This window comes from Perna viridis, chromosome 7 (genome assembly GCF_037379345.1).
Source record: "Perna viridis isolate PV_CMFRI_1.1 ecotype Kerala chromosome 7, ASM3737934v1, whole genome shotgun sequence".
NCBI lineage: Eukaryota > Metazoa > Mollusca > Bivalvia > Mytilida > Mytilidae > Perna > Perna viridis.
This window is the reverse complement of record NC_142451.1, coordinates 7,035,582-7,049,630: the sequence shown is the minus strand read 5'-3', so window position 1 is coordinate 7,049,630 and position 14,049 is coordinate 7,035,582. Positions and strand designations below refer to the sequence as shown.

The window sequence follows — 14,049 nt, the reverse complement described above, 5'->3', positions numbered from 1 at the left end:
AAACTACTACTTAAAGTAAATAATGAAAAGTTATGTATGATAACGAAATACTAGTTTCCATGGCATGTCAAACCCTGCAGTTTAAGTAATAAATAGAAAAATGTAATGAAGTCTTATGAAAATGCTTTGAAATTTGGAAAATTTACAACAAAGTTATATTAGTTTAGATTTTCTTGTACTAGTAAGTCACCAAAGTCCATCATTTATACAAGAACTAAACAAATTATTATATCAAAGATTTGATTTTTTTATTGGAGTTTAGAATTAGATGTTTCCATCCTAAAAATCCTTATTTCCCAAAAGTTACATCAAGATTATTAGGTCAAAACTTACATTTTTTTGTTTTAGAATCGTTTTAGCCAAATGGAAATAAAAGATATGTAGAACCCTCATTATTTATTTATTTTTCAAATTCATGACATGTTTCAAAACGCCATTATAAATCTGTTAATATAATCAAAATTACGGAAGCGTATGAAATTCTTTTTTTTATTTTTTTCCAAATTGTCGACTTTTATCTTGGCATTGTCAACTTTAACCTTGGAATTTTCAACTTTAATCATGGAATTTTCAACTTTTATCATGGAATTATCAACATTAAACTTGGAATGATCAACATTAAACTTGGAAATTCCAACTTAAATCTCGGAATTATCAACTTGATATCAATCTTGGAATTATCAACATTAATCTTAGTTTAATGAAAGAGTAATCAAGGAAACCAAGTTTAGAGCGGTAATCAAAAGAATGTAATCCAGGGACAACGACCAGAGACGAAAAACATACATACACAACAAAGAACATAAAGTAACTAAAATCATATATACAAAATAACAAAAGCAAATGAGCAACTCGGACTCCACTAAAAACTGTGAGCATGGACCAGGTGTACCGGTAGGGTTAGCGTCCTCTGCTATTCTAGAAAGACCCGCCGAGCTGCTCATAAAAAGTTATTATTATCAACATTAACAACATTAATCTGGGAATTTGCAACATTAATCTGGGAATTTCCAATGAGCGTCGAAGAAATGAGTGTCGGACTTGTGAGTGTCGGATCAATGAGTGTCGGACCAAAGAGCGTCGAACTTATGACGTTATCTCGGTTTCCAATACTTTATATTATACGAAGGTTTCCGTTACTGGGTAACTGAATATTATGACGATTCAACCATACCTTTGTATTCATGGGTGGATCCAATATTGTAAGGGAAGGTACAATTGACCGGGTGAGGGCATTGTCCTTGACCTAAAAATAGGACTAATAGGCAAAAAATAATAAATCGCGAATAAAAATATTGATAACTTAAAACATATTAAAATCTGCATGCCACTGGGTACATCTGTTTTAAAAAAGAAATGAAATATGATTGCCGGCAAAACGTTTTTTCGCGCTTGTTTTCGTCGTGAAGATATTGATGTGATATATAGCTTACCCCTTTCATGACGAGCTTGATTTTTGTTCCGGTTTGATGATGTTATGGATAACATCGATAGTCCGACACTCATAAGTCCGACACTCATTGGTCCGACGCTCATTGGAAATTCCAAGATTAATGTTGATATTCAAAGATTAATGTTGATAATTCCAAGTTTAAGATTGAAATTCCAAGATTAAAGTTGATAATTTCAAGATTAAAGTTGGAATTTCCCAGTTTAGTGTTGATAATTCCAAGATTAAAGTTGACAATTTGAAAAAAAAATGGATGGCCCTAATACGCTTCCGTACAAAATAGAGATTTCAATTAAATCATGTAAAACGTCTTGAAACTGGGCCAGTTTATCTGATAACATCACCTGCATTAATAACCAAAGGAAGAACATGGTTAACACAGTGACAAAACAAATAACCACCCTTGTTTAATAAAAAAACCCAATTATAATTAGCAAAGTCTCAATTTGAACTTTCCTCTTTCAATATTGATTGATTTATTTTTCTGTAGATATTTAGGACATATTCAGTAAGTATGATTTTAAGTTAGGTCATATATATTACACGAAGCATACTTTTCTGTCTTCTTGCAAAATCATAGGAATATGTATTTTCTATTAACTAATAGTTTTTAATGTTTGAAATTACGTAAAAATTATATATTAAGCTTTAAATTGTTTTTATATAATATTTAGAATTGTAAATATAAAGAGTCTTTCAAGGGGAGAAAATTGGCGGGAAAATTCTTTCTAAGGGGAGATAATTGGTGGGAAATGTGTAGGGAATTGCACCAGCTGAAAGCATGCATATTGTTATATCCACGAATAACACGGGTGAAAAAACGACGTTATACTACTAGGGAAAAAAATCTGAGATAGATTAAATTAATATCCTATTTGACTCGAATGGAAACGGTATTGTCCAAAAGCGAATGTTTAAGTACAAGAACATTTAGATTACAATACTGGGGAGAGCTAAACACTACAAACAAACAAAAACAAAAACAAAAACAAACAAAAAAAAAGCGTTAAAAGAGTCACAAAATTCTATGCAACCTATGCGCTTTCAAAACATTGAGTTGTTGGGGTAAGGAGCAGGGGTCTCAATAGGAACCAAACTTCATCTTGTGTTTTCTAAATGATACATCTGTTAGAAGGCAAGGATCCAAATCCTATATTATCGGCATAGTAGCTACATTTGAAAATAAAACTCCTTTAATGATTAAATGTGGTATTATAAGAATTAGTTAAACTATTTGTCAAATGGATCCAATCTGGTTGAAAATTGGACAGTATCCAGTGCCGACAAAACTTGATTTACCGATAGTATTCACTTAAACATATCTTAATAGGTGAAATTAATTCAATTGTTAACCTATTTGAATACATTTCTTGGATTGGATTGTGGCCGTACTCCGAATATACTTTGTTCAGGTTTATGTGAGACTGCATGACATATCTCAGGAAATGAATTTACTACAAACAGATAAAGTTACATTCAGGATTAAAAATGGCAAAATAGAAAGGCATGCATGCATGATATTAATTTTAATTGGTATAAAATAAGGGATTGAATTGGTGAACACAATGCTATATGAATCATTATAGGATTTTCGAAAAATTCACATGGCAATTAAAATGGGTTTATGTCGCATACACACAATTTCTACACAATTACACACCGACTATTTTTATTCTCGGGGGATGGGGGAGTGCTGGGAATATTTTGAAGAAAAAAAATGAAAAATTCGAGCAAATCATTTTGTTTTACCCAGCCATTAATTATCAATGCGAAAAAAATCTTACCCAACATAAAACCCAAGGCCAATCACCTGGTATGTGCTTAACGGACTTTTTCCTTGTCACTAATAATATCTCGCTGTATGAAATTTTGTGTGAAATCATAACCTTTTGTATAGGCGAACTCGCTTATGAAAAACTAAACGTTTTTGAGAATTGTATTGTTTATCAAACAACAAATTGATTGGACGTAATGTTCTCATCTTCATTGAAAACATTATGCACGTACAATTGACAAATTATAATTATACAGACAAAGTGAATTGCAAAACGCAAAAAAGGTTTTAAAACAATTTTACAATTCATTTATTGAAACGATCAATCCGATGAATCCAAAAAATTGTAAACAGATTTGAAAACCTCAAGATTAAGGAATATGTTAATCAACCTGCAAGCTCTCATTGTGATTGGATTGATAATTATTATAAAGAGCTTCTATCCGAAATAATTTCACAAAAATGTTTGTTTTGGGAAAATCCATGGAAATTTGACAAATAACGCATTAGTTTTCCTTTTAACTGTGCTAAAGTGAAAAGAAGCATTTTTAAATTAAAACCAAAATGAAAGAGTAATCAAAGGAACCAAGATCCTATCAGAAATAAAAAAAAATGTAAACCAGGGACAAAGACCAAACTAGCAAAACAGACACACACCATAGAACATAAGAACATAAAATACCAAAACAAAAAACAAACAAAACAAAACAAAAAAAACTACATACAAAGTAATAAAAGTAAATGGGCAACTCGAACTTCACTATCGTCTGAATATAGCTGAAATATTGCTGCTCGGACGTTAAACCCCAACAAACAAACAAACAAACGAACTTCACTAAAAACTGGTGTACCGATGAAGTAAGCGTCCTCTGCTTTTCTAGGAACTCCCGCCGAGTTGCTCATAAAAAGTAAAATCCAGGGTAGACGAAAGAGAAATGGAAAACTATGGCACGATGAACAAATCGGAAATGTTCATGGTGCAGATGGATACACCGTAACGATCCATGATGATGACCATACAACTTCTGTAGTGATGACTTCAATCTTGTAGCAACATAATCCTGTTCCGGAAGCCTTATTGTAAGAAGTCTAGCGCAATACAAAAAGTTTGCGTAATTACGGCAAGCTCTGATATAACGTATTAGTTGTGATATGAAGGGAAAGGAAGGCGGTATAGACATGATTCTAAATTCTAATATGACGTCCTTAAAATTCTTTGAGACCACATACGTAGTAAAACTTTTATATACAAATGGCAAACGTCATAAGCATAAGACAACCTTAATTCCAACCTAATAGATTTCTTTACCCAATTTTACCGACATTACACTGTGACAGGATTATACTACACAAAAGTCGTCATTTCGTGCATCTTTTACGTAATATGAAGAAAGCATACTCGTTTCATCCAACAATATAATAAAACTTAACAGAACTGTATATGTCTCAAAAAGTCAATGATATGTTTGAAAATGGTTTGTATTTTTCGAGTTATTATGACCATTAAAATTTATTCGAGATGATCTTCTTACTTTCCCTCACACCTTGACTTACACTTAAATTATTGGTTGAATGAGAATGCGCATGAGAAATCACATTTTATTAATAACTACATTTCATATCATTACATATCTGCACATATTTAACAGTGAAAACTAGAATTGAGTACATCAAATTATACAAAGATAAAAATCTAGATTTACAATTTTTACAATCCATATTACACATGTACATTTATACCACTTTTTGCGTAACGGAAAAGAACTCTATTTTTTTCTCTTATAACGAAAAAATCCAGAACATTGCAAGTTAAATGTACTAATTCAATTTTTAAAAATGATATATTTTAAAGTTCTACCTTTTCAAGTTCTACCACCATCGAGCGATATCGTAAATTCTCATTATACTCTCTGATAAATGAATATTGAACGCCAATCGTTATTTACAACGATAAGTTCATCATTTTTGGTGAGAACTACAATTGCCGACGAATGAAGAGATGCTTTATGGAAAATTCGGTCCTTCATCTTGCATGAAACAAATAAATGGCCATTTTGTTCCTTTACCAGGCCTGTTGGATCTTCTAACCCCTAAGCCCCGAAGAAATCATGTTGATTGTTTTTTAGTCTGTGTATTTACAACGTGTAAGGACTGAATTATCTTTCGCTGAAAAAAGCTCATGGTTCTGGTCTATGTATAAGTATAAGCCTCCTTTCATTCCAACATTTACTGCTAATCTCTCACCAAAAGAAGATATTTTCGTTAAACTGACAATTATTAGGTGTTCCATTCTTGGAATGCTTACTGCCACATAATCCTTATTTATTAAAGTTAAACTATCAGGTGAACCATCTAGCTCTACTTCGCCCAGTTTCTGACCATTTGTATTGTAAAAAAGTAAACATTCGCGTGAACTTTCACACATCATGATTTCATTCGTTCCTTGCACCGTGCAGGTCCGGGTGTTAAAAGAATAGGCCTGCAGCAGCGCTAAGCTTGTCGTAAAAGGCGACTAAATAGCGCTCTACCCACAGACCAACTGGGATGTGTGCCCCAGGTGGTGGGATGGGGTACCCCTGGCGTGTTACATGCTGGGGTTGTCAGGCTATAATACGGAAAACCTGACCGCAAACCATTGTGGTGCACCGTGTTGGGAAAGATGCCACGTTCCACCCACGTGGAATAACCCTACTGTGGTATTCTCCCGGAGTAGGAACCTTAGGGCTCCGCCACAGGAGGCTAAATTGCCCGACCCTACCCATCTCTCCCTATTTCAAATCAATCAAAATTTGTTGACCCCAAACAAACAAAACATTCGTTCCTTTAATCAGTTTCATATCATTAATACAAATATTGTGGGGTTTTTTTGTGATGTAAAATGAAATTACCCACAAAAAACGCAGCGAGTAAAAAGTTTTATCTGCATACGGCTTTGACTCGATAGTCGTAGTGGGTTCAAGTTCAATGACTGATGAACTCGATTCTGTGGAAAGCGACGATTGTGTCGAGTTATTCAATGAATTTTGGTCTTTGCTTCCAGCATTTTCAGCCTTTGCCTCTGTACTTTCGGTCTTTGCCCCTGTAATTTCGGTATTTGCCTCTGAAATTTCGGCCTTTGTTTCTATATGTTCGACCTTTGTCTCTGTATTTTCTACGTCACTTGACTTCTCCCGTCATTCTGATTCTTCAGTTCTACAGACCTTAAACCCACTAGTTATAATTTCGAATGAAAGATTATGAAAGAGTAATCAAAGGAACCAAGGTTATAGCGGTAATCAAAAGAATGTAATCCAGGGACAAAGACCAGACATGGAAAACAGACATTCACAACAAAGAACATAAAGTAACTAAAATCATACATACAAAGTAACAAAAGTAAATTAGCAACTCGGACTCCGCTAAAAACTGGGAGCATGGACCAGGTGCACTGGTAGGGTAAGCGTCCTCTGCTATTCTAGAAACACCCGCCGAGTTGCTCATAAAAAGTCAAGTCCGGGGTAGACAAACGAGGAAAGGAAAACTATGACCCGTTGAATACATCAGTTTTCATGGTGCTGATGCAAAACATGACTCTGTCGTTAAATCGTCGTGAGAGTTTATATGTTGAATGTCAGACTTCATTGGTGCCTCGCTGTAAATGGAAAAGAGCATCAAGTATCGTTTTTCTGTAGACAATTTTGCATCCTTGTATGTACCGTGCAAACGGGTTCTATAATTAGAAATTATGTCGGCCTTTTCTGAAAGTTTTGAAATACTAGTGTTCACTCGGGCACTTCCATTTTTTACCATTGTGCTTAGTTGTAAGTTCATGTCAATGTTTTCTTTGTCTATATATTATAGTACTTTTCTACGCGTTGAATTTAGTCCTGATCTATAGACCTTGCATTGTTCCTCCACATCGTATAAATACTTCATTCTATCAATTTTGGTGTGCAGGACATACTTATCTGCATACATCGACGATAATACCGACTCTACCATACTTTATATTTTCGAATCATCTATAGAGTCATCTATTTTCTCGGCATCACATGAATCTTCATGATATTTTTTCTTACACAGCAGGCATATAGGCACATCTTGGGTGATGCAATGATTTTCAAGTGTCTTCTCGGTATGTTCTTTGCAGAGCAACCAGTCATTATCATTGTTCTTATCAGGCGCTAATAAGTAAGTGACATCCTTCGCTGAATTTGACAATTCGTTGACAGTATGATGCTTACTGACCTGGAATGCTTTATGTTGGATAAAGCAGTCAACGCATAAAGCATCCTGGCAGTTAACACACCAGTGAGCAGCTGTTTTTCGCTTTTTCTGTCACGTACACGACTGACATTCCATTTCGACTCTTTACTGTAAGATGACAAGATTCAAATATAGAATTTGAAAATAAATTAGACAATAGCTGACAATGTTTTTTGTTTTGTTTTGTTTTGTTTTTGTTTTGTTTTTGTTTTGTTTTTGTTGTTTTTTTAGGTTTAATGTCCAAACTTCTATGTCACAATGTGATAGTAAGACTTATTAGAATTATTTGATATTTAGTAACAATTTAATTTGTATACTTTAGTTATAAAGCAATGATCGTGACTAAAGAAGAATCTCATATCATTCGAGTTCCATGAGGCACTAACAATATGGCAAATTTAAGTGCGTGATTTCTGTACTCTGTTCTACACATTCGGTCTTCTAATGTGATGTTTTTTTTTCTGTTTACAGTATACAATCAACTGTGCTAATTATCACAAAATGTGTTTATTTATTATGACATGGAAAACAGTGGCCATTATAGGAGAATATGCCAGAAAGCCAAGGCTATCAAGAAAGGATATAAAACAAGATGGCCGATACAACTCTTAGACTAGTCCTTCATATCTTTCATTATGCATTTTATTACGAAAGTTTATATGTTGTTAGCATATATGAAAAAAAGAATAATAGCGTTTTTCCAATATTTAGTCAATATGTACTAACATTACATATTCTGTATCAGTCTTCTTTGTTCATTAGTTATTATTAGCTAACCTTTTACAATTTTAAATTTTTGCACCTTATGACCTTGTCAAATACAGTCCACGAGGTTTTCAGTATGATATTTGTAATGTACAATTAATGACTTTTCATTTCGTATGCAGCAATCCTACTTTCTATGAGCTGAAGCATTTTGCGGTTATTTACCCTAACCAGATTCTTTTTCGGTAAAATGAAATTAATATTTGTGATGCACGCATTACGACTTTTCATTTATTATAATAATATGCGACGACCTAACCATATAAAACATTGTAATGTTTGCACTCATTGATCCATCCAACCAAACATCGATATTTTGGATGTACGACGTACAGGCATTCATTTGATATGCGAGAACTCTACCTTCTAAGAACCTTTAATGTTTACACTGTGTGATCCTACGCTTTACACGGGTATACAATATGGGGCTTGAAATTTTGATTTTGAATGTGCCCATTTTTACCTTCAAAATAAAAAATCACATAACCCCTTCGACTAACCTGACTAAATGATGCAATATCAATTCTATTAATAGGAACTTATAAAATATACAAAACCATCGTAAAATATGAACATTTTAAGCTGTTTTATATTGGTCCTTGGTATTGTGCTAAATGAATGTATCGAAGAAGATGTTTCATTTCATATTTGTATATCTGTTGTTGGATTCGAAATATATACCCCGCTCTTAAAAACAAAAATTTCGAAAGATCCAAAATAAGACAAGATATTTCAAATCTGTAAACTGTATTATCATATTAAGAACATGTACAACACAATAATTTCATGGCCCATTTTGGACACAATGAATAATTGAAATACGATCCGAACAGACTGTCAGACTGTAAACATGAACTCAAAATGTACAGTTCACCGAGAAGGTCGCTTCATACACTGCATGTAAGCATTTATTTCTTATATTTTGTTTTCTTATTATCAATGCATAAAGTTTCAGTGAATTTGTATTGCACTCTGTGACCCATGACCTTGTGTGCCAATGAAACGTCACATAGGTCCAAGCATATTGATGAATGTCCCATGTCTCTATAACGTCTAGTGCTGGTTTTTGGTTTCCCTTTCGATATTTTTGATTTGGAATACTTCTACTATACAAACTTACAAATGTATAGGCCGATTAATATTTAGGAATGGAAATTCGTATTTATCAAATGATAGCATTAAACTGAAATGTTGTTGTTTTTTTTTACTTTTAGCATAAACAATTAAATGTGACCATGAAACCCACAGTCTACAATTATGAAATGGACTCAAACGTATCGCAATGTTAAAACTGCCAGCAGAGAGTATACAGTAATTAAATGGGTTGGATGCAATAGACCAGAATATTTGTCCTCAGAATGATCACGAGGCCAACGGCCGAGTGCAATAGAACACTTGATCATTCTCAGTACCAAATGACAAATGTTCTGGTCTATTGCATCCAACACATTTAATAACTGCTTTATTACCTAATTTGTCTATGAGATATAATAAAGAATGGAAACGGGGAATATGTCAAAGAGACAACCATTCAACCAGGAATAGGAAATTGACCGCTCCATGTTTAGGAATTGGCAGACGAGTTTTTTTTTTGTGTGTAAATTCCAATTCAGTGAAGCGCTTAAAAAAAGTTCAACCAATTAAAAGGCTTAGATAAAGGTCATTATGGGGTCAGTGCAATAGACTCCTCAAGGAGACTATTGCACCGTGCAATAGTACATCGACAGTGCAATAGATCGCCCTGTCCTGAATAAATTTTGAAAATAGAGAAAAATATGTGTATATTTAATAAACAAGATAAAATCTTATAATTAGGTAATAACAACAAATATTCCATCCTTTTCGGAACGCCAAAACCTCTGGAGGTTTTGAATATTTATGAAACGATTAATTTTGAGAATTTTTGTCGAATAAGGGTATACATGTACAGTTAGGAAATAAAAGCCATATAGCACCTATCGTGGTGGCAATTTAGAGCCATGATGAAGGGACTATTCCAGATCGGATTATCATATTGTATTGATAATATTTAATACATGTAGTCCAATAAAAGGAGGACTAAATTACAGAACAAACATTCATTTTTACCTTTGGCATTTAAACCTTGGTTATACTGTAAAATAATTCAAAAAGTTCTATCCCAACACATTGATTCATAACTGAGAGGTACATACATAGAAGTACCTTCCAATCATTTGAAATTTACTCATTGAGAGTTTGAAATTAATAGTATGTTATCTTGGACTACGCCCGAAGCATTGGGGTGAATTTATCAATGGCTGATCTTCAACAACGGAAATATATATAGAATTGGTTATAATTATTCATAATGAGTTAATGAGAACAACTTTATTCGCAGAAAGTTGAAATGAATGGATAAATTATTTGGAAGATTTTCATGATAAAAGTTAACATGTAGCAATTTGAAATTGAAAATGTTATTTTTCCAGATTTTGCTTATTTTTATCAAGGTAGGGATGGTATTTAACTTTAAAAATGACTAGAAAGACTGCGAGCAAGCTCACAAAGAGAATACCTCGCGTCAAATATTAAATTAAATATATAAATTGCGCATTAAATTATATCCCTTTGGAATCCTCCGACAGAAGGTATATTGCATCATGCAAATCTACATACCAATCTTCCAATACAATTCCATGAAATTCCCTGGAGGATTTAATGATAAGTTGAGCTTTCGAGGTAAATCCTTTAGTTGGATTAGTTCATATTTTGTCATAGCTTCCAATTAACTTTTATCAAAATCCCTTAAGCAGTTTTTGAGGAGTTTCGATGACAAGGTTTAAACACGTAAACCCTTAAGTTGGATTATATCCCTTTAGTGTCCTCCGACAGTAACTATATTTCTCAATGCACATCTACATATGATGCCCAACCATCTTATAAAATGTCATCATGATCCATTCAGCGGTTTTGGAGGAGTTGCACTAAAGATGTTTTAACATGCGAAATCTTAAGTTGGATTATCTTCGACAGTTACTTTTATAAGTTACCTACGTTAATATCCGGAGATATGAAGATTTTGATTCCCTGAAGGAAGTACCCAGGGACTTTACTAATTAACTGGACAAGAGTTACTATTCTGATACATTTTTGTGTGTTAATGTATTATATTTTTATTAGCATGTTCATTTTTAAGTAAAGCTCTTTGAATAATATTGCTTTAGATTAAGCGCTATAGAAAAATTGTAATAATAATAATGATATTAACAATAATATTAATGGAACCCACAATCTTATAAAGAACATACTACATGTAACATGACGGTATTTTGACTTTTTCAAAAACAAATCTTTATGGACAATTCATGATTTTTCAGATTGATATTGAAGCCTGAATTGAACCGAAACAATTACCTTATTTGAGCACCATACAGTTTTAAATTTTTAGTCCAAGTTACATTTGTGTGTGTTGTTTAATTGCATGGTTGGTTGTCATAAAACTTCACCTTTAAACATTAAAATATGTGGTTGATGGATAATTGCATTAAGAAATGGATGTTTCCGATCGTAAATTATAGAAGATAAATTAAGTGAACTTGTTCAAACGTAACTTTAAATAGTTAACCTTATCATGCTTATCAGAGGTACAAACAAACTTTTAATTCTTGGAAGCTGCAGAACATTTCAGATATTTTAATGTGGACGAATACGATATCAACAAATGGGGTAGAAAAGTTGCTGCAAGGCCTTTCAGTTGTTACAACGGGTGATTAACACTTTGTTGAACATTATTTCCCTAAAGTACTATTTTTAGAATATTAATGTTATCTGTACTAACTTCAAGTTAAACCGTACAACTTTAATGGTTAATTGCTATCTGGTTAGAATTACGTATCCGCCACATTAACGATTTCCCGTCATAACATAATGTGATAAACAATAATAAGATAACAAGACACTTTCTGCACTTTATTTATAAGTATTACTTTAGGTCTGGATATAATTTCATTTGTAAGAACTAGTTCAAGCCAATTTTACTTTCCCCTTGATTTTACCGTACAAAGACATTGTATACCTGTACAGTAAAGTGATGACCAGGAATTATCTTGCAAAAATCAACGAGAAACTTGGATACGTCATAATTGCCTCTTTACTCGTGTGTTAGGATAGAATTCATTTGATTTCTCCACTTTGAAACTTCATTTCATTATTGTCTATAGATCTTGGCGTTAACAAGTGCGTCAAAATTAACACTTTTTTTATAACGCTGTGATGTCAATATTCAAATGCAAGACTGAAAATTTCATTACTGTAATAGGTATAATAACATTATTAGGGAAATTAGTCACCTACACATATCAGAAGACTTCTGATATGTGTAGGTGACTAGTTTCCCTAATAATGTTATAATGGGCATGATCTAGGATTCAGTGAATAGGAGAAGTGACTTCTCCCTTCCAGGAGTGATAGGGAGAAGTGAGTCTGGAATGGGGAGAAATCATACTTCACCGCTAGAATATTTTATCGCATTGATATGAAATTGTATCTCAATGACATGTATTCTAATAAATAATAAACAAATAAGATATGTTTAATACTGTAATTCCATGTTTATACTTGCAAATGAATAAGTACATGTATAATAAGTAACTTTAATTGAATATATTAAGTGATCAGATTGTCATTGTGAACTCGTTTCTTATAATAACATGTTCTTAAAGACTAAAAATGGTCTGCATCTTCATGTGGTCTCTTCCTGAATAAAGAAAAAAGAAATATATTTGTAAATGATCTCTGTTCTGACATTATGATGAGTACACTTGTATTGTAATTGATACAAAGCACAAATCAGTCTGTACAAACATGCATGTACATATACATGGTTTAGTGGGATTATTTTCAAAAAGTTGATAGTTATAATTTAAATTGATAAAGGAATGACTGCATCTTGGTATGCCATAATGGTAGTCTATTACCCAATAAATTTCCCAGATTTTTTTTATAAGTGATAATAGTTAGCTTAATTATCTTTATTTTTGCCTTACCGTGTCCGTTCAAACCCACATGCACTCATGCACATAACTGTTATCGAAGCTGAACCTACTAATTATTAATTGTCTTTTAAAACCATTGAAATCACTGTAAGAGTCTCTCATTGAATAAATAAATTAATTGTTGTCATCAAATTACATATTTAATCAAGGAACACAAAATGTACATGTACCTTACCTTGTGTGATTGTTTTCCTTTGATTTTGAACTCAATAAGTTGAATATGTTTCATTCAAATGAGTTCTGCTGATTTTATCCTTTATCCAAGTCGCTAGAGCAGGTGAAATATTTCCTGGATTGCTTGGAACTGATGAAAATTAAGTGAGCTCCTTCCAAATCAAGTTTTCTCATCGTTACGAAAATTGCCGCCATTTTGCATTTTGGTTATCTCTCTTTGGTCAAATTTCACAGCGACTGCGAACACTAGCTGGCGACTTTTAACTAGTTTTAAAAATTCTTGGCGACTTGAATCTCCATTTCGCCGCCTAGATTATGCTTCTGATTCAGAAGGTAGTTCGTTAAGTTAGACCATAGGATGCATGATTTTTATTTTTATGATTCAGCTATTAAAAGCAAACTTTTTCTCAGGTGAACCCTTAAACTAAGATGTAGAGATTGAATATTTTGAACATAATCATCTTAATATGTCTAATTTTCACGTGTAATTTTACTGTATATAATTTACTTTCACCGCTCTTTCTTAGAACCGATCAGTATTTTTGGAGTATTTTAAAGGCTCCGTCTATAATAACACGTCAAAATTCGTTTTCACAAACTTTTGAAATGTGAGTGATCTTGAAATA

General features: G+C 32.9%; 1 protein-coding gene across 1 annotated transcript; it reads right to left on the bottom strand.

Annotated features, from left to right (window-relative positions):
* Positions 1 to 5,125: 5,125 nt before the first annotated feature.
* LOC148611125 (uncharacterized) lies at positions 5,126 to 10,971 on the bottom strand. The gene is made up of 4 exons (XM_088595220.1): positions 10,872 to 10,971; positions 8,735 to 8,772; positions 7,218 to 7,538; positions 5,126 to 5,314 (listed from the first exon to the last, which is right to left on the bottom strand). The coding sequence occupies exons 1-4, from the start codon at positions 10,969 to 10,971 to the stop codon at positions 5,126 to 5,128; spliced, it is 648 nt and encodes a 215-aa protein (XP_088451346.1).
* Positions 10,972 to 14,049: the final 3,078 nt, after the last annotated feature.

Bases quoted from the DNA above. Each gene is read 5' to 3' on its own strand.
- LOC148611125 (XM_088595220.1), bottom strand. From the start codon at position 10,971: ATGACAAAATATGAACTAATCCAACTAAAGGATTTACCTCGAAAGCTC. The intron at 8,773-10,871 runs GTATGTAGATTT...ATATTTTATAAG, and splicing joins GGAATTGTATTGGAAGATTG to TTCCTATTAATAGAATTGAT. The intron at 5,315-7,217 runs AAAATATAAAGT...TTCGGGGCTTAG, and splicing joins ATGACTCTATAGATGATTCG to GGGTTAGAAGATCCAACAGG.